Genomic DNA, 22185 nt, shown 5'->3' with positions numbered 1-22185 from the left:
GAAAAAATAACTGCACACTCTTTTAAGCACATTTATTACAAAACGTTCATTGCCCCCAGAATAATTTGTTGTATGAATATCTTAACATGCAATATGTCAAAAGAAAGCTCAGAGCCAATGCTGTAAAAACTAAAAAGAAAAAAAAACCTTTTCATTCTTGCTTCATGCATTCTTTTTTTTTATCAACACCTGAATATTGGTAAGTTTCATTAAAAAAGCAACATTTAAAAAAAATAAAAAAAACTGAGAAAATTGCGTTTTTGTCAAAGACTATGTATGTCCGGATCAGATTCAGAATGATAATCAAAACATATAGATGGAGTAGATCACTTCGATCAACACCACCAAACCATGCACAGTTGTAAGTACCACCCTGTCGGCCCAACGATTGAATCCAACAGCGTGGTATAATGCGTTTAGGTCTTTATCTAGCGCTTATGTGTAGTTTACTTAATTTATTAGAATGTAATTTCAATCTAACTTTAGCTCCGTGCTTAATCTAACTCCAATTTCAAATGATTATTAAATTTAGACAGTTTTTCTAATTAGGAACTAATCATAAATAATGGTTATGTATTAATTTAGATCTTTGATTATTCTGGGTATCCCATACTTTAAATTATTCGCTCATTAGACGTTCATTCATTAGACGTTCAGACGTTCATCCACGTTCATTACGTGGATCTTCACGGACACAAACTCGCCAGTCTGATCTTAGTCCGGTGCAGAGGGTGCAGGGTTAGCTATTAGTGTACTTCTTTTAAACTAAAAATAAGAAAGTATACTTTCAGTCTACTTTTTATGTACTTTTTAGAAATATACTTAAAATGTCACTTAAGTATACTTGACTTCTACTGACAGAAAAGAATTTTGATCGAGATAGTATAAAAGTATAATTAAGTATTACGTATACTTGGCTTGTAGTTGTGTTTATTCTTTTGATTGAGTAGCCTATTAAATACTTTATCACATAGTTTTACACACCGTCTTATAAACTTACAATGTTTGAAAATATTGATTTATAAAGAAAACAGATATGTTCCTAATTCAGAGTATCTGAATTTTTGTGTAGGCTAGTCCACTAGTAGTGTACATAGGAATTTATTTCAGATCTACTTTACTCTTTCCCCTCCATTGACCCATGAAGAGGAAACGACTGTGAAGCTTTGGGGGTGTTGATGGACTCGATAGACTCCATCTGTTTTTTTTAATCTTTGTTCTGAATCCCATATGGACGTGGATTTTGACGAAAATAAACTTCAGCTACAACCCGGTTCCTCAGAGACGTCGGATTCAGTGGCCAAGAGTTGCGTCGTACAGTAAAGAACTTATCTGAAGCAGCAGAAAGGAGCAGCAACTGGCTGTGGTTGAGACGGAAAGATTCTAGCTGGCTGTGTACAGGCCGCCATGCTACGGTTTCGTAGAATTCTTGAAAACTTGAAAGGTCTGTTGGTTTATTTGTATAGGTTGTATAGTATTTACAGTCATTACGTTCCTGTGTATATTGCGTGAATGACGGGTGGTTGGGCAGATATTGTGTTTTGCGGTAGGTGGTATGCCATACGGAACCGTTGCCACTGAAACTGCATATTAACGCACCAGTGGGGCTCGACAGCCTTAGTCAAACGGGTTGGCGCGTATGGTTGGGTTGCGGAGAGATTGTGAGATTGTGGTTAGGTCTCAGCAGCAACTGTTGGTTTATTTGTATAGGTTGTATAGTATTTACAGTCATTACGTTCCTGTATATATTGCGTGAATGACGGGTGGTTGGGCAGATATTGTGTTTTGTGGTAGGTGGTATGCCATACGGAACCGTTGCCACTGAAACTGCATATTAACGCACCAGTGGGGCTCGACAGCCTTAGTCAAACGGGTTGGCGCGTATGGTTGGGTTGCGGTGAGATTGTGGTTAGGTCTCAGCAGCAACTGTTGGTTTATTTGTATACGTTGTATAGTATTTACAGTCATTACGTTCCTGTGTATATTGCGTGAATGACGGGTGGTTGGGCAGATATTGTGTTTTGTGGTAGGTGGTATGCCATACGAAACCGTTGCCACTGAAACTGCATATTAACGCACCAGTGGGGCTCGACAGCCTTAGTCAAACGGGTTGGCGCGTATGGTTGGGTTGCGGAGAGATTGTGAGATTGTGGTTAGGTCTCAGCAGCAAGAGGGAAGTAGAGGTCAGTAAGCTGGGCTGAGTTGAGTGGGGGACGGAGGGGGGTGACTCTGGGACGCCAGAGTCACTGTCGAGCCCTCTTGAGGTGTCGTGGGCTAGTCGACGAAACACTGAGGACGGAAGGTGCCCACTTGAAGACCCTAGAGATGTTCCCTACTCCGCTCAATCCAGAGGGTTGTTATGGGGGACCGCACTGTGGTTGCAGCCGTTGTGTGTGCTGACGCGCAATACACTGTATTAACACCAGACAGAAGATTCACGTCACCAGATGGAAAGAAGCGTAAATGGATGGAGAAGCATAGGTTACTGTAAAGCTTCGTCTTAGTTGGTGATTATCTTGGCGAAAGCCGAGTACAAATCAGCATGAAGTTTTAACATCTAGTCTCGTGTAATGGAAATCAGTCACTTGTTTCTAACTTTGGGATTGCTTCAGCAAGCATTTGCAATATATTCCAATAATATATTCCTGTAATATATTCCACCTACAACGGCAGGCATACACTGCACATTAAATACAGTACAGTCTAAAAATGTGATGAAATTTGATGAAAATATATCCTCACATTTCCCAACGCATTTTGTTATATCTTTATCAGAGTAGACATCTCTCAAACTGCCTTTGATGTTTTGGGTTGCAAAAAAAGTAGACCATCAAATGGGATTGTCGTTGTCTTTCGGTAACCCTGTCAAAAGAGGACTCTCCAATTCACTGGCAGTGCCACAATAACACACCCACACTACGATTTCCCCTCACCCAGCCTACTCAAGAATGACTTAATGATATGTCGCTGCTGAAATAAATTTTTTTCAGAAACACCAACGCGATTTCCTACCCTTATTTATCTCAGTGTTCTCCTAAGATGGCTTTGTATCTGACAAAGCTTCTGCCTCACACATCCTAGCCTGAGGAAAGGCTCTTATAGTTATGAATCGCAGCCTTTTTTGGCCCAGTGTGGGTAGAAGACTATGATTCAAAAGAATGGGTGATGATGACAGATTAAACAAGCGTGTTATGGAGACAGAAAGCGTGTGAGAATCTCAAAGTGTTTGTGAATATCTGTGTGTTTTTGTGTTGTTTGCGACCGGCACCAGATCAAAGTCGATGCTGGAGATAGAGCCAGAGAGAAAGAGTGAGACAGAGATCAAATCTGTGTGAATATCGTGTCTTGCTTTGACAGAAAAATAAAGAGGCCTGGCTATAGCATAAGCATAAACCATCTCCCTTTGGCTCAAATCTGTCTCTTGCAGTTTCTCTCTTGCTCACCTCCTTTTCATATATAGATGCATGACTCATATGGCCTGCTGCAAACTAGAGCAAAGTTCAATGAGAATTCAGTTGAACAAGCTAACATCTCCTTGAGGTCATGCTTGGCCCAGATGTCTCCTCGGGCTTAACACCTGTGCAAAAGCACCCAGTTTGCAATTCACGTACACCTCTACCATTTGCATGGGTCTTCCGTGGGAGCCGGTTTCTGACAGCTGTTTCAATCACGTAACCTTGATGATGTGCTATTCATCAAACCATTAAGCACAAAAGACCTTTATCTTTATGAGTAACCCAGTGCAGCTGCCGTGCAGATGAATAAAATTGATTTTTTTTTTAACTATGCACCATTCCAGATGGCTAAGTAATAAACTTAAAAAGTTTTGTACCCTTTTGAGTTGTGTGTCCACATCCTTTTGAAAGTGCTACTGTGGTCACGAGTGCTGTTTGTGCGCAACTTTTTGATATTTACAAAAGTAGATGGTCATTTCATTGCCATCATCTAGTCAAATGTCAGCATTGTTGCTGCATCAAATTGATCAAAAGTGATTACTGACAAATTAAAATAAATGCTGTTCTTTTGAACTTTCAAAGAATCCTGAAAAAAATTTCAACATTGATAAAAAGAAATGTTTTTTGAGCACCAAATCCACATTTATTTCTAAAGGATCATATCGAGTGAAGACTGCAATACATATTTAAACATTTGAACATATTCTTTATCAAGAACCGCTTTCTGTGCAGGTATCTCGGTGTGGTATGATCTACATGGAGCCTCACATGCTGGGATGGCGGCCTCTGATGCTGTCCTGGCTCAACACTTTGCCATCCACTCTGAGCTCCATGCACAAAGACATCATTACTGGCCTCTTCGACCGCATACTGCCTGCATCTCTTCAGCTCATCCGCAAAGGCACTAAGGTACAACTGTAACTGTGCTGCAGATAATGAGCGAGTGCTTTCCCACTGAATTAAAGGCATCTTTAATATTAAGAGAAACAATTGCACACTCATTGAATTGATATTCTCCTCCTGTAAAGCACTGACAAATTATTTCAACCCGATCCCTATTCTCTCAAGCTAAACAGGATACCCAGTTTGGAACATGATTAAATAACATATGTTTGTTAGTTTGAATGATTTTTGCTTTAAACATATCAACATGAGTGCAGTCATCCATGAATGGTGTACTTTTTCAAAGATACAATTCAAAGTATCCATTGTTGCACACCCAAAATACTGGAATTTAGTTGGTCATTTGCAGAATGTTTTACTCAAATATATTTGCATAATGATGCTAATTGACAACTTTCCAAGTTGTATATCTCTCTTATAATTCATCATCTTCTTTTATGTTAAATATTTTTCAAATATCAATCTCAAATCAATAGTTTGTGTTCATTTATTTATAAATTATTGAGCACTTTAAGGGGACATGGTGCTGGAAAAAATATGAGCTGGGAATTTATTTATTTTTTTCAACACTTTTGCATTTTCTCGCAAAAGTTTTGCGTTCCTCCAAGAAACTTGCAAAAGCAATGAAATATTTATTTTTTCCCACCTCCATATAATTTCCATCACCAGTTTTTTTAACAAGAGTTAGAAAAACAAATGTCAACTTGTGACCTCTTGTCATTGAAATGCACTGATACTACAAAAAAGACACAAACAAAGACATTGGTTTTTATATGAAACATAATTATTACTCTAAAAGTCTGGAAGAAGGCATTACATACAGAATTTCCTTTCCCAATAATCACAGGCTTCTGCAGTTAAGGGTTCTTTTGTGCTTACATGCTTGCATTGTGCTCAGAATGGTATAAAGTACTAATTATGTCCTTTTTTTTTTTAAACACTTTTCTGACAGTCCAGTTTTGTCTATTGCTAACAGTGCACTTTGGTTATACAGTTTTTGTCAGACAGAGCAGAGCTTTCTTCTGCCACTCATTTGCTGCTATATTTCTTCCTTTGTTAATCATTTTGTCTAGCCATTATTGATCTATTATTTATTATCTCATGTCGTACCTTTAAGATAGTTTTGTCCAGTATAATAGCACACAACCATATATCTTGCCATGGGTTCTTGGTCCGGACTAATGGAGTGTGTTTTGTGTGGGCATTCAGGAATTATCTCCCACATCCAACACGAGCCTGGTGAGGTCTCTGATGAATCTGATGGACTGCATGATGGATGAGTTCAGAGAGGAGAGCCAGATGAAAGGGGTGAATGAGAGAGATGTCTGCTCCTGGCTTGAGGTGAGGAGATAAAATGTGAAAAAAAGATACAATGTAGAATGTTGGACACTTAATGCACTCAATACTCACAGCTTTGCCTGTGAAGCCTAAACTGATCTGCACTTCTGCTGAGCCCACACTGAGGCAGTTAACTAAAAATCAAGCAAAACATCTTAACAACCACATAACAATGTCGTAGCAATAATCCACAACGCATTAGCATCATGGCGGTATGTTTCACATAGGCACCACTCACATTTTCATCATTTGATCTAATTGTGATAAAATCGTTATGTGCAATATTTTACATTAATTAATTGTTTATGCAATATATCTGACACATAGAAGAGGGTTCAAAAGGTTATGAATACCCAGGAGAGATGCCTTAGTGGATATAGTGCATCTCAATGATCTTTTAAATTGTTTGATTAATCAGCTTTCATGGCGTTGAAAGTTTAGTTTCACTTAGTCCTCAAAGAATACTAGGGACTTTTTTTTGTTTGACTGCAAATTCTTGATATTAATTGCTTCTCACAAATGTCTTCGCTTTACTGCCCCGGAAGGTCATATCTGAAGCCAACTTCTGCCATTTTTTTGCGTGTTTTTGTCTGACTCTGAAGTCTGTCAATACTGTCTGCATTTCTCCTCTAAAGGTAATAATCTTTCTCCACCTGCTCCTCTGAGACGGAGATCATATCAGTGGATCAAAAAGTGCCAATATAGACTGGGAGTCTCATTGATTAGCTGCTAGTACAGGATCAATGCTTAGAAAATCTCCCTCCTCCCAGATAGGAATGACTTTATTTGTCGCCTCTCAGTTTGTCATCAGAGGATTGCACAATCTTGAAGCTTTTTTTTTTTTCGTGCCAAAGGAGCACAAAGCATTTTGTCTCAAATCAATGATGGCAATGTTTGTATTGATTGTCATTGCTGCAGCAGATTGATCTTAAGGTGGAATTAAATTTGTAAAGAAATATTTATGAATAATTGATTGGATTAGTAGCTGTGGGAAGGTCAGCAGTGAATACAGCAATTACACAGCAATTGAGGAAGTAAATATTATATTATTTATGGAAAAACTCAATATATGATACCTAAAAATGGACTTATCAGACGTTAACAGTAAGATGTTACTGAGCTGTTTGTTAGTCAAAATACACTACTAGTGTTGACTTCTCTCACTGCATGAAAACATACTTTTTCTCTCTTCCTGTATAGGGCATCTTTGTTTTCTGCCTCTTGTGGTCAGTCGGGGCCAGCTGCACTGAGGCTGGACGGGTAAAGTTTGATGGTTTGGTAAAGGAGATGCTGGCAGGCGGCCTCAGTGAGGAGACGCGCACACAACATGGAATCTTGGAGCATGTGGAGCCTCCCGCCAAGCAGCTGACAGTGCCTTTACCAACTGAGGGCACGCTCTATGAATACCGCTTCCTCAAAGAGGTCAGGAAGTTTCTTCAACACATTTGAGTGGATATGTTGAGAGAAACAGATTGGGTTCTTTTGGGAAGTTTTTTCCTGTTCCAATTTGTTGGGGGTGATTAGGTAGCTGCCATGAAATACTTTTTGAAAACTCCTCTACTCCATCTAAATCCATTTTAACATCTTTCTGATCATTTACAAAAATTAAAGAACCATCTAAAAAAGTATTTATTGAGGACAAAATGTGACAGTATTTTATTGTTATCTATATTATCTTCACTTTCCTGCAGCTTCTTATTCCTTCTCAGAGATGTTTCTCAATCTGGCTTTCTACAAAGCAATTGTGCAATCCTAATATTCAGCATGATTTGGTATTAAAAATGCCATCTTGGCTTGATCAATATTTAGAATACATACAAAGTGTAAAACCAACCTCTTTTCTGGAGCTTGAGGCATGTGGATTTGACTATTTCCTTTTTTTTCATCCTGAAATACTAATAAGAAAATCCACTCTCTGCTCAGGAAGCACACTCTCCTCATCCCGAATGAGCTAATCTGTCTTGTTATTTCTTAGAAATCACTGTGTAATAAAACTTCAGGCATAACCTGGACTAATTTGCCAATTTCATGCCTCATTTAATGCTGAAAATGTCATTTATTAGAGAAGAAATTGATTATCCATTGCTTACATTTTTCTGCTGTAGATAAAAGCCTTTTTTTCTGAACAGACAGAACATGGAAGCCCATAAATCTTTTGTGGTGAATATAAGGCTTCTACAAAGAGTGCATCATGAAATTGTTTAGGGTGCCATGATGGTGTAATTAGAAACACTGCAGCATTAATACACACTGTAATTTCATGCAGCATTGAAGGACAGAAAAACAAAACCCCAAACCAAAAAGTTTACAAGAATATTTATTGAAATTGTTTTTCATAAAAATGGTTTACATAAGCAATGATACTCTAACAGGGTCCAGGCAGATGGGAGTTGTGGACTGAGGAGCTGAAGGATTTTCCCCCTATCCCCAAAGATGTGCAGTTCAACGAAATAATTGTGCCTACGGAGAACACTATACGCTACACTGCTCTCATGAAGCTGCTCATCACTCATCAGAAGCCCACCGTCTTTGTTGGCCCCACGGGGACTGGCAAGAGCGTCTACATACTAGTGAGTGTGTCAGTGCAGTTTTTACCACAATGAATACCAGTCTCCCACTATATTTAGAATAGGATTGTCAATCAATTACAGTGGAAATGAAGCAGTCAGTCAGGTTAACATTATTTAGTAAATGGATTTCCACTCTAGTCAAAAATTATATAACAAATACGATAAATGTAACCATTTAAGAGACAAAAAGATTTTTTGCTATAGCTTTTGTAGCAGGGGCACCGCCATTTTGCAGTACTACAGCCTGGGACGTCACAGGGTTGGTTGTCTTGCCTGAGTTCAACAGATACAACAGTGGAGGACAGATAGTGAAAGATTAAGATAGTTAAAGATGGAAACAGGAAAGCCACAGCGCATAAGAGGACAAAAAAGAGGTCACTATTGCATTGCTCCTGAATGTAAAAATGAGTTTTACATGTTAAAGCAAATGACAAAAGAGTCAATTTTCCGCTGAAACGGAGAACAGTACTGTTTCACTTCCTAAAACACATTCAGACAGATGTCCCACTGCCTCAAGATTTCCATATGTATACTTGGATATAGAATATGTTGCAAAAATGACTGTCAGAAATTAAAATGAACAACAATCAATTTAATTAACCGTTTGTCATTCCACAACATACAGAGATAGTTAAAAGCTAATGCAAATCGCTAAATAAATATTTACCATGACTCCACGTTTACCAATCAGTACTCCATACGATTAATAATCTCCGAATGTTATCTCCAATTCCGTCATCTTCCTTGCCATCATCTTTCTTGATCCATTTGCATTCCGTGCAATTAAGTTTTTAACCAACTTCATGAGTCCTGAATTATTTTTGTTCGCCTATCTTACTTGCCGACAGACATTATGAGTTTATCTATTAGTAGTAATGATTACAGCAACTTAACGGACAAATCAAAGACCAGAATCGAAACATTAATAATATTCATTATGGAGCCAACCAACTTTGTGACATCACAGGTTGTAGTACTCAAAGATGGCGGTGCCCTTGCTACAAAAATTATAACAAAACATATTTTTTTCTTTTAAATGGTTACATTAATCGTGTTTTATATCGTGTTATATAGGCTATCGTTTGATAAATAATTTTTAATTGGAGTGGAAATCCATTTACTAAATAATGACTGACTGCTTTATTTCACCTTTAATACTGTAAGTTAATATTTTAACACATTTGTTTTTATATTTAATTGTACTAAATTAACACATTAAATTGGCACTCCTAATTAAGAATATTTTGTGTGTTTGTTTTTATACTTTATATTTCCTGCATAATTCAGATTTTTCTGGTTGTGCCATTTAATGAGGAGAGTTTACTGCAATTTAGAATTGTATAGTGTTTAAAACTCAGTTTAGTATTAATCAGTTCACACTAATATAATTAGTACACTTTTTAATGAATTGTGACTCTTCAACAGATTGAAATTATTTGTGTTCATAGGTAAACAAAAGTTTTACCTAAGACTAAAACTCATCTGTAGAATTGAGTCTCACCTTCAACAGATAATTTGCTTTAAACAGAATATTCTGTCATCATCTTCCGACAGTCCTGCCGCTCGAAACTGAGACTTGCTGCTTGAGACTTTTTGGGAGCATAAAATAAGTTTATTTAAAGTATGATATATTTAGTCAGAATTTGAACTCTTGTCCCCTGCCTTGACTGACTGAAAACTTTACCTCTGTACTAACATGTCTTACTAAAGCAATAAGCCCCGCGAAGCCTTGATTTACAGTGAATTTAGAACAGCTAAGGGGCGTTGTTAGGCACATTCATACTTTATTTTATGAATTTTATTCATAAAATTAAACACCAGCAACACAAAATATAACGTTATAACACTTTTATTTCTCCGCCAAGCAATGCAGTTCCAAATAGGTTACCAAGCAACACATGCAGCAACCGGCAGCAACAAAGAACCACAAACGGCAGTTAAGCAGTAATACTAATGTAATACGGTCACAGGTGTATGTTTGTTGAGTAATGTACAACGGCTTCCAACACGGCTCTACCATTCAGAATCAAGTATCGGAACTATCGGTTTCCTTTCATTGTCACTCCGAGTTACGTCGGATGACGACGAATGGGGTTTCGCTTAGAACGCCTATCGACTTCGAGTATTACAAAACGAGCCAATGGCAAAGAAATGCCATGGGTCTGCGGAATTTGCATAGCGTATCTCCGCCTTACCTCGTGGGTATAAAAGGAGGACGCCGGCAACAGGCAGATATGTTTTCGCTTCGGAGCCAAGAGTATTTCTTCGCTCCACAGTCATCTCTGACTTCGCTCTACGAGACGAGCTTCTCTCTCCGGTGTTGGTGTGACGGCGATCTGCAGCGAGCTCACAGTGCCTGCTGATCTGTGCAGTGATCTGCCAGTGTGTGTGTGTGTCTCCCTGTGTGCTTCAACATCGCGGAGTTTTTTTCTCCCCTCATAAAAGAGCTCGCACGCCAGACCCCAGCCCCCGCGGGACGACCAGCCTGGTCCTCTGCCAGGGCGCGGTTGCTAACATCGGGCCGCTATGCCGTCCACGTCTGGGGCAGTTACTCCGCTTCGCTGCCCCTCCGGGGGGACGCCTGTGGTTCGCATGATCCCGCTGGTTCAGTTCCTTGGAGCCTGGTTAGAGCTTCCCCGTCTGTCCCGCTGGGTCGCGCGGACCATCAGGCTCGGCTATGCAATTCAGTTCGCACGGTCTCCTCCCCGCTTGGGGAGTCCGCTCCACTTTTGTCAGTGGCTATGCCACCATCAGGAGAGCAGAGATTGCCACCCTGCTGGCGAAGGGTTCAATCGAGACTGTCCCTCCAGCCGAGATGAGGTCTGGCTTCTACAGCCCCTACTTCATTGTCCCCAAGAAAACCGGTGGGTTACGGCCAATCCTGGACTTGCGCGTGCTGAACCGCTCCCTTCGCAGGATGCCGTTCAAGATGCTCAAACGCATTTTCGAATGCATACGGCCCAGGATTGGTTTGCAGCGATCGACCTGAAGGACGCATACTTCATGTCTCTATTCTCCTTGACACAGACCGTTCCTTCGGTTTTCTTTCAGGGGCAGGCATCCAGTACGCGGTTTTCCCTTTCGGGCTAGCCCTGTCTCCTCGCATCTTCACGAAGGTCGTCAAGACTGCCCTTGTTCCCCTTCGGGAACACGGGGTTCGCATCCTGAGTTATATCGACGACTGGCTGATCATAGCTCACTCTCGAGTTCAGGTTGCGAACACAGGGACCTAGTGCTTCGGCACCTAGCTCGTCTGGGCCTTCGGGTCAACTGGGAGAAGAGCAAACTTTGCCCCGTGCAGAGGATCTCTTTTCTCGGTATGGATATCGACTCGGTCGCCATGTCCGCGCAGCTTACGAGCTAGCGTGCGCGCAGTCACTGCTGACTTGCCTGAGACAGTTCGAGGGCAAGAGTGCGGTTCCACTGAAACTTTTTCAGAGGCTCCTGGGGCATATGGCTTCTGCAGCCGCGGCAACGCCGCTCGGATTGCTTCATATGAGACCGCTTCAGCTTTGGCTTCGCGACCGAGTCCCGAGGTGGGCATGGTAACACGGCACCCTCCGAGTAACAGTTACTCCGACCTGCCGTCAGACCTTCACCCTGTGGTCGAACCTCAGTTTTCTACGGGCCGGAGTGCCCCTGGAACGAGCTTCGCGGCATGTTGTTGTAACGACAGATGCCTCCTCCACGGGCTGGGGTCCCATGTGCAATGGACGTGCTGCCGTGGGCTCCTGGACAGGACCCCGTCGCCTCTGGCATGTCAATTGCCTCGAGTTGCTGGCCGTACGTCTTGCTTTGCGCCGCTTCCGGGCCGTGCTAAAGAACCAACACGTACTAGTCCGCTCAGACAATACCGCCACTGTTGCGTACATCAACCATCATGGTGGTCTACGCTCCCGCCGTTTGTCGCAACTCGCTCGCCACCTCCCCATATGGAGTCAGGAGCATCTGAGGTCGCTTCATGCCATTTATATCCCTGGAGCCCTGAACTGTGCAGCCTACGAGCTCTCACGGCTTCAGCCACTCCCTGGAGAATGGCGACTCCATCCCCAGTCGGTCCAGCTGATTTGGGACCAGTTCGGGGACGCACAGATAGATCTGTTTGCCTCCCACGACTCGACCCATTGCGCCCAGTTTTATTCCCTGACCGAGGGCACGCTCGGCACGGATGCTCTGGCGCACAGCTGGCCGCAGGGCCGCAAGTATGCGTTTCCCCCAGTGAGCCTTCTTGCGCAGACCTTGCGCAAGGTCAGGGAGGACGAGGAGCAGGCCATTCTGGTCGCGCCGTTCTGGCCCGCCCGGACCTGGTTCTCTGGACTAGTACTCCTCGCGACAGCACCTCCCTGGCCGATTCCTCTGAGGAAGAACCTTCTTCCTCAGGGACGGGGCCACCTATGGCACCCTCGTCCCGATCTCTGGAACCTCCACGTGTGGCTCCTCGATGGGACGAGGCAGGTTTGAGTACCCTACCACCAGCGGTGGCGGCTACCATCACTTCCGCTAGGGCGTCGTCCACGTGACACGTCTATGCGTTGAAGTGGAACCTCTTCGTCAGCTGGTGCTCTTCTCACCGAGAAGACCCCCGGAGATGCTCGATCAGCGTTGTGCTTTCCTTACTTCAACAGGGGCTGGAGCGAAGGCTGTCTCCCTCCACCCTGAAGGTCTACGTTGCCGCTATTGCCGCACACCATGACCTCATCGAAGGTAAGTCGGTGGGGAAGCACGACCTGGTTATGAGGTTCCTGAGAGGAGCGAGGAGACTAAATCCGCCTCGCCCTCCTCTTGTTCCCTCTTCGGACCTCTCAGTGGTTCTAACTGCCCTGAAGAGTGCTCCATTTGAGCCCCTGCAATCAGTTGAGCTTAAATTCCTGTCTATGAAGACAGCGCTCCTGGTTGCACTGGCCTCCATCAAGAGGGTAGGGGACCTGCACGCATTCTCCGTTGACGAAGCGTGCCTGGAGTTCGGGCCGGCTTACTCTCACGTGATCCTGAGACCCCGGCCTGGATACGTGCCCAAGGTTCCTACCACTCCCTTCCGGGACCAGGTGGTGAACCTGCAAGCGCTGCCCCTGGAGGAGGCAGACCCAGCCTTGCACTGCTCTGTCCAGTACGCGCTCTCCGTGCCTATGTAGACAGGACGCCGTGTTTCAGGACCTCAGACCAGCTCTTTGTCTGTTATGGTGGGAAGCTGAAGGGAAAGGCTCTCTCAAAGCAAAGGTTGTCTCACTGGATAGTGGACGCCATTGCTTTGGCATACCAGCAGCAAGGTCGACCGTGCCCCCTTGGTGTGACTGCCCACTCCACCCGGAGTGTGGCATCCTCTTGGGCTCTAGCGCATGGCGCCTCGCTAACAGACATCTGCAGAGCTGCAGGCTGGGCGACACCTAACACATTCGCCAGAATCTATAATCTCCGAGTGGAGCCAGTGTCCTCTCGTGTACTCGCTTCAACCAGCTAGTACCGGACCCGCTCAGGTGTCTTCGCTTGCTCGCCATTCCACTCCACGGACTGGATACGTTCGATATTCTCCTCAGGTGAGCTTCCCCGAAAGCCCTGAGCTCCTCCAGCACTCCTGATGTCGGCGCCAGTGTCTATTGCCTGCGCGTCTGCTAGGTGCCTCCCGTGTGCACAGTCCCTCCTCTGAGTGACCCCCACATGTGTATTTCCACTGTAAGCCTCTTGAGCATGTGTCTTTCCCTTGGCAAGCCACCTTGCCACCCCTGGGGTTGAAATATTCCACCTGCGGCTGGACACCCCAGTGTTCTCCATATGTCTCCTTCGGGTCATATGTGTATTCTCTAAGTCCCCCCCTCTGGGTTGGCAGTAATTGCATATTTCCCCTAAACTTTGGGATATGCTCCCCAGTGTACCTTGGTATTCCTGGGCTAAATAGGAGTCCTTCGTCCGTGCCAGTCTCACGACAGGGATCTCAGATTTACGCAGGGCACTGGAAGACAGCTGAGAAGGTGGCGTGATTAGACTGGTAACCCCATTCGTCGTCATCCAACGTAACTCGGAGTGACAACGAAAGGGAACGTCTCGGTTACGTATGTAACCCTCGTTCCCTGAGTAGGGAACGGAGACGTTACGTCTTCCTGCCACTCTCCGCTGTACCGCGGGGATCGCCTGAGCTCAGTCTTGGCTCCTCAGCGAAGAAACATATCTGCCTGTTGCCGGCGTCCTCCTTTTATACCCACGAGGTAAGGCGGAGATACGCTATGCAAATTCCGCAGACCCATGGCATTTCTTTGCCATTGGCTCGTTTTGTAATACTCGAAGTCGATAGGCGTTCTAAGCGAAACCCCATTCGTCATCATCCGACGTAACGTCTCCATTCCCTACTCAGGGAACGAGGGTTACATACGTAACCGAGACGTTTTATATACTTACATAAAGGTGTCTTTTGTCTTTTGGTCTTGTATAATCTCACCTATGACACCAAGTGAGTCAGGACTTCAGCTGGTGCCACTGCTCAAAAAGAAAAAAGAAAAAAATATTTAGGTGGACAGCACAACTGTCTCTACCCACAGCTGAGCATAAAACCTCTTACATGATTTTGTATGTCTGCACACTAAGGGACGACATATCATCAGATTGTGATGAGTCAATGGTTCGAGACCAACTGTGGCCCACTATACATGCACCCCAACCCCTTTCCACACTCATATTTTGGTCGGTGGTATGGTTAGAAAGTGACTCGACTGAAGATCCATTAGTCAAACAGCCTCATCTGTTACCTGCATCATTATGCTTTTGTTTTAAATACACCTGTGGGATCAATTTAGACATCATATGTTTGTGTAATAAGTAATTTTGTTTAAAACTCTTAAAAATCAATATAGTCTGAATCACCAGTTATTTCAGTAAAATTGATAGGATTATTCATTCTTTATACTCACTTACGCACTCACCTCATAGGTCCCTCTGCCTCCCCTTTCCTTTTCTCCTTCTTTTTTTTTTTACAATTTCCCCTCATGAATCTTTGGCAAAAATTTGAAGGACTCTAAAAGTTTCAATGTTATGAGCGTGAAATGCCTGCAGGTGCCAATGACTTCATCACCCTCATTTAGCACATGAATATTAAATAATAATTTTTCACACTCTGCCACATGGCTCTTTCACAGAATTGTAAGGAATGAAAGAGATTGTATGTGTCATGCATAAGTGGAGCAACTCACGTTCTCCTCAAGCTATAATGAATGAGGTCTCTCTGACATGTGCATAGATTTACATTAATTAGTTGTAACATGGCTGATCCATAATAAGAGCTTTTATGTTGGTTGTTCATGTTGTTGATTTTCATCTTTTAGGTTAACTGTTAAATTTATTTGAATTTAAAGAGATCCATATTTCTTTGGTTTTTTAGCTTGTATTAAGTTATTATATGAGACACAAGAATAATTATGTCAGGTGTGAAAGTTATATTTAACCATTTCCTAGACTAATTTACTTACAGCATCTTTTATAATGGTAGTGACAGGCTAAGAATAGAAAGACTGTTTTCTTATCACTTCTAACACAGGTTGAAAGTGTTCATGAAAACATGCATGCAACGTCTGTGCTAACTAGAGCTAATTAAGTGTCTCTAAATCCCCCACAGGACTTTTTGCTGAATCGTCTGGAGAAAGATGTGTACAGTCCTCTGTTGATCAACTTCTCAGCCCAAACAACAGCAGCACAGACTCAAAACATTATTATGTCTAAACTTGATAAGAGAAGGAAAGGAGTGTTTGGTCCTCCCCTGGGAAAGAAAATGGTATACTTTAAGCATATTTTATTAACCTTTTTGTCACTGGAGAGGATATGATTAAATCTGTTAAGTTTTACTAAACAATTCTTTAAAATTTTAGTTTGTGACTAAAAGTCTGACTGTAACTTGAAAATTAGTTCTTAATTGCCTCTAAATTAAGTGAGAAAAAATGTGTTCCTGATTCACAAGTTCACCTGTATTTAAAATGGGATGTTTAAAATGGCACATTATCTTCCAACATTCAAAATGACATTGACATCAGTGTTAAAAACATTTTAGTCCTGTCATTTTTGAGTTATTTTGACTTTAATTTGCCTTTTGATTACTTTGATCAGGTGGTGTTTGTGGATGATGTGAACATGCCAGCAAGAGAGACCTATGGAGCCCAGCCTCCAGTGGAACTCTTACGGCAGTGGCTCGACCATTGGAACTGGTATGACATGAAAGACTGCTCCATGATCAGCTTAGTGGACATCCAAATCATGTGTGCCATGGGTCCGCCTGGTGAGTTCATGTCACTGCATGCTAATACCTTTTTTATTAAAGGCAAATGCAGTTCAAAGAGCAGTGTTCAGCAGGGTTGTTATTGTTAACTAAAACTAAAGCAAAAGCTATTCAAAATAGTTTTTCAGCAATGGAAATAAAGCAGAAATAAAATAAAATATATATATTACATGAAAATTAGAAATGGCAACTTAGTCACAGTAAAACAAATCTATCAAACTTTAGGAGGCCAATAGTACTTGCATGCAACTTTGAAATTCCAGCAAAGGAAGCAACAAGTCTAATGTTTTGAACAGTGTATACTGATCTGCTAAATTTTTTGACATGTCCATTGTCATGTGCAGGTGGAGGTAGGAATCCTGTGACTCCTCGCTTTTTACGCCACTTCAACACTGTGACCATTAATGAATTTGATGACAAAACCATGTACACTATCTTCTCCAAAATTCTGGACTGGCACTTAACCATAAGGTAAAGGTGCTTTATACCAATGTGAGTAATAAATAAAGTAAATTTTTAATACATTTCCTGTTTTTACCTGCTTTCAGATTTCCATTTCCCAAACCGTTCACCAGCGTCACCTCTCAGATCATCAATGCCACCATGTCTGTGTACCAGGAGGCCACTAAAAACCTCCTTCCAACCCCAACCAAGTCCCACTACCTCTTCAACCTTCGAGATTTTTCACGCGTCATCCAGGGGATCTGCTTATCACGGCCGGAGACTGCAGACGACCCTATGGCCATCAAACGCTTATGGGTGCATGAGGTAACTGCAAACACAGTTTTATAGGCCATATCATTGTAAGAAAGCTAAATTGATGTTGAAATATCCTCTCATGCAGGTTCTGAGGGTGTATTATGACCGCTTAGTGCATCCGTCTGATTGTGCATGGATGGTGGGCTTCCTACAGGAAGTTTCTAAGTCTCATCTGAAAGAAGACTTCCATCAGCTCTTCAAGCATTTGGACAGTGATGCAGATGGGCTTGTCACCGAAGATGACCTTCGGAGCCTCATGTTCTGTGATTTTCACGACCCCAAGGGTGAGGACCGCAACTACCGGGAGGTGGGTAATCCCGAGAAGCTCCGTCAGGTGGTGGAGACCCATCTTGAAGAGTACAACAATATAAGCAAGGCTCCCATGAATCTTGTACTTTTCCGGTTCGCCATCGAACATGTTTGTCGCATCTCCCGAATTCTCAAACAGCCCCGAGGTCATGCTCTCTTAGTGGGAGTCGGAGGGAGTGGCCGTCAGTCGTTGACGCGCTTGGCCTCCCATATGGCTGAAGCCGAACTCTTCCAGGTGGAGATCTCGAAGAGTTATGGGGTTACAGAGTGGCGTGATGACCTCAAACTCATCATGCAAAAATCGACATCTGGGGAAACTCACGGAGTCTTCCTTTTCACCGACACCCAGATTAAGATGGAGTCATTTTTGGAGGATGTGAGTAACTTGTTAAACACTGGAGAGGTTCCCAATCTCTTTGCCGTAGATGAGAAGCAGGAGATTTGTGAGCGCATGCGTGTCTTGGACCGTCAGCGTGAACGTGATAAGCAGACAGACGGCAGCCCACTGTCTCTTTTTAACATGTTTTTGGAACGCTGTCGCAGCCAGTTACACGTGGTACTGGCCATGAGTCCTATTGGTGACACCTTCAGAAGCCGCCTGAGACGTTTCCCGGCTCTCATTAACTGCTGCACTATTGACTGGTTTCAGGTTGGTGTCCATTTAAAGTATGTAAAGTGTTATTTTAATGTAATTGATTTACTATTTTAGTTTTTATACATATTTTAATTTTTATACATATTCATATTTTAAAAAGAGTAATTTTATTTATTTATTATATATTTAAATATGTAAAGTCACCTTTATTTTTATACTGCTTTATACAATAGAAATTGTGGTTGCACTTTATTTTACAGTACGTACACTTGTAAGTACTTACCATATCTTTCTTACTTACCTAAGATAGTACTGGGTATTTAGTTTCTAAGGTAACTAAATGGGTTAAGGTTAGATTTAGGGGTAGGTTCAGGGTCAGTACCTAGTTATTACCCAGTTACTGTATTTACTTTAATAAGTACATAGTATGTACAGTACATGCGGAACATGACTGTAAAATAAAGTGCTACTAAAATTGTTTCAAAGCAGCTTAACAGATTTATATAGAAAAGTAACAGAATTAATGATGCGTGCGAACTTCATCAAATATGAGATAAAATCTGCGATATGAGATAAAAGTGTAATGAATCTTTATGTTCCAAAAGAGCTGGCCAGCAGATGCGCTGCAGGCTGTAGCGTCTCGTTTCCTGGAAGACGTTGAAATGACGGACACTACTCGTGAAGGCTGTATTAGCATGTGCAAGAGCTTCCACACATCCACCATAAATCTCTCTGCAAGTTTTCTTTCGGAGCTGCAACGCTACAACTATGTCACACCAACTTCCTATTTGGAGCTCATATCTATGTTTAAGCACTTACTCCAGCGCAAAAGATCGTAAGTCATTCTGGTCTAAGAGGCTTTACATTAGAATCATGGACTGATTAGGTTTTAATAATTAGGTTGTGTCACATTTTGGCATGCAAATTCTTTGTATGATAAGCATTATTTATGGCACTGATGATGATATTGATGGTATCTGTTGTTACAGTGAGATCATGAAGCTGAAGAGTCGTTATGAGGTTGGTCTCCAGAAGCTGGAATCGGCCGCCACTCAGGTGTGCACAATGCAGGTAGAGCTGGAGGCCCTTCAGCCTCAGCTGCGTGTGGCCAGTAAAGAGGTGGAAGAGATGATGGTGGTCATCGAGCGAGAGTCTGTGGAGGTATCCAAGACAGAGAAAGTGGTCCGTGTGGATGAAGCAGAGGCTAATGAGCAGGCGATGGCTGCCAAGGCTATTAAAGATGAATGTGATGCCGATCTGGCGGTTGCTGTGCCCATTCTGGAATCCGCATTGGCTGCTTTGAACACTCTCACACAGCAGGTTGGAGGAAACTAATAATAACTAATAACTAATAATTATTCTTACTTTATGTTGCATACAAATTGCATACTAGCGCATGTTTGCATAGAAAAACCATGGAAAAGTAGCGCAGTTGAATGGAAAAGCACATGCTGTGTAAACTGACCCAGCTTTCCAGATGAAGCTTCCTTTAACAGACTTGGATATGTAGGTTTGCTGTAGTTGTACAATCAGTATTGTATAAAGCGCCAAATAAATAGCTGACTTGACTTTTGCAGAAAGTGCCATGCTTGCTGTATTCTTGCATTTACACAGCTTTGACCAGCGGATGTCGCTAACGTGTCACTTTACCGTTTCTCATTATTACGAGAAAGTTTCTCATTATTACGAGAAAATTAGTCCCTAGTGAAAAATAAATATACTAAAATGTATTTGAAATACATTTATTTTCTGCTATGTATACTACAAATACATTGACATATTTATGTACTTAATATAAATACCCTGCAATTGTACTTTTAGTATACTAAATTGGTATACTTAAAGGCTGCTAAATTTGTGCTTGATGCACTTTAGTTATCCGTAAATAGTGCTGAAGTTCAACTAAAGCTATACTTAAGTATATTTGACTGTGCGAACAGTGGAACTATTTCAAGTAAACTTTATGTACACTTTACATATCTTGCATTTAAAGACTGATATACAGTGATCATACTATGCTTACTAATAGTGATATTAAAGGTGCTCAAAGCGATGTCATGCGTTTTTTAGGCCAAAACATTTTTTGTCACATACAACAAACATCTCGTCACTATCCGCTAGCTGCCTGTCCCCTGAACACACTGTAAAAAAGTGGGGGGTTAGTGCACAGATGAGGAGGAGGGAGGGCAGACCCGTCGCCAGACCTCAGTCTTAAGGGGGGCATATGAAATGTATGGGGGGGCACAATTATTATTAGCCTACAGTGTGTATATTTATAATAATCAACTCTAGTCGCGCAGCACGTAATCATCACGTTAAAACATATAACCTACAGCAATATGACCAGGTAGCCTAGCCTACACCACATTACACAGAAGCAATGTTATGAATATCCATAAAACACTTGACTACACCACATATTAGATGTAAAACTAGAAGCATCTCTCAAACATTGCATTTTAAAGCAGTCAACAGAGGGATATGCATTGCCCTAACACACACACACACACATACATACACACGCACGCAAATACACTCGCACAGATACTTTGAGTGGAGGACAGCGCTCTCTCTCCAGTCCCAGTACAGCGGGAGGAAGCGTTTCTCCGAGCAGAACCTCCTCATCAAAGTATCATTCCACTCGGAAGGAACTGAAGCGAGTAAGCCGACGAAAACTCGTTTTGAAACCGCTTTCAAAAATGCGCGGTAACTGTTGAGTGGCTTAGTTGTATGTCACGGACGTAGCCTAACGTTCTTTTGTAAGGCCGTGATAGGCTGTTGCAGTGTAGATTCCCATCAATCAAACTAAATCACACCATTGTTTCTTTATATTTCTAATATTTTAATTATAAAGAATGCAACATTAATGCAACACAAAATTAGCAACTATGATAATATTAACATTAAATTAAAATTAAATTATCTGTGCCTCAAGTGGGGGGGCACAAGCATTTTTTGGGGTGGGCCTGGCCCCCTATGGCCCGCCCATAGCGACGGGTCTGAGGGAGAGTCTAGCTAGCCTTCGTTTTGTTTGACAATACTTTAAACGTCAACAAGAAGTGATGTCACCCGACATCGCTTAGAGCACCTTTAAACACATTTTAAGGCTTTATATTAAGAAATATGCATTGTGCAATAAAGTACTCCAAATAAAGTTTAATTATATTTATACCAGTAAGTCTCAAGTGATATGTCAGTAAATATGTTAATGGATTTGTAGTATACTTAGTATGAAATAAATGTATTTTAAATACTATTTGGGTGTAGGTTTTTTTCACAAGGGGTCATTATTATGAGAAAGGTTCTCATTATTACCAGATTTTTTCCCTGAATATTATAACATATTAACTCATTATATGAGTATCATCGCCCAAAACATTATCCATATAAAACCATCATATACAGCATTATGACATCATTTACTTACGGGTTGTGATGCAGATGCTGTCAGATCCAATACTGTTGGCTGCTTCATCTTTCAACAAGATTCTTTGTGAACTCTCCATTACACTGTGTCTCGCTGACGAAACAAAATGCTCCAAACAAACATATAATCCTACAACAAGATCCAGGATGGCATTAAAATGAACCATCCACTTGTTTCCGACGCTGGGATCCTTCTAAAGTCTGTACAGAAATGCAAACGAGCTGTTTAAACTAGACGCATCGAAGCAAACGCTCTTTCACTCTTCCATTTGTCCTTTTGACAGACTCAAGTACGTCAGAAACTGAACACGCATCTGAATACTGTATCCAATGTAGACAACATCAGTGATTATAATGGGTTCTATTTGCTTTTTGACGCAACGCTCACATCCAGTGTAGGCAAACGTCAGCCATTAAGTCAACCGACTGAATGCCAGTGGGCGGGGCCTGTGGTGCGATGATGTGTAACTATTCATCGATGTCTTGCTCTGGAGGCAGTCATATGCAAAAGTTTTTGCCCGTGTGACGTCACAAGTCACCCAATATCAGAACAAGCTGTTTTTGATTAAAAATAAA

General features: G+C 42.0%; 1 protein-coding gene across 1 annotated transcript in view; it reads left to right on the top strand.

Moving 5' to 3' along the window:
* Positions 1-22185, top strand: part of dnah7 (dynein, axonemal, heavy chain 7) — a 98940-nt gene that overhangs the window by 35992 nt on the left and 40763 nt on the right. Inside the window, exons 33-43 of the mRNA XM_077216407.1 lie at positions 4188-4364; positions 5568-5699; positions 6897-7118; positions 8069-8266; positions 15867-16022; positions 16352-16520; positions 16865-16991; positions 17069-17288; positions 17365-18237; positions 18789-19018; positions 19173-19503. Of these exons, the coding sequence (XP_077072522.1) occupies positions 4188-4364; positions 5568-5699; positions 6897-7118; positions 8069-8266; positions 15867-16022; positions 16352-16520; positions 16865-16991; positions 17069-17288; positions 17365-18237; positions 18789-19018; positions 19173-19503 (2835 nt within the window). The remainder of the gene's footprint in view (positions 1-4187; positions 4365-5567; positions 5700-6896; positions 7119-8068; positions 8267-15866; positions 16023-16351; positions 16521-16864; positions 16992-17068; positions 17289-17364; positions 18238-18788; positions 19019-19172; positions 19504-22185) is intronic.

The sequence above is a fragment of the Siphateles boraxobius genome, unplaced genomic scaffold (assembly GCF_051911475.1).
Source record: "Siphateles boraxobius isolate OS27281-9 unplaced genomic scaffold, OSU_SipBor_1 7, whole genome shotgun sequence".
NCBI classification, from domain to species: Eukaryota; Metazoa; Chordata; class Actinopteri; order Cypriniformes; family Leuciscidae; genus Siphateles; species Siphateles boraxobius.
Note: the sequence above shows the minus strand (reverse complement) of the source record. Positions and strands in the feature narration are given on the sequence as shown.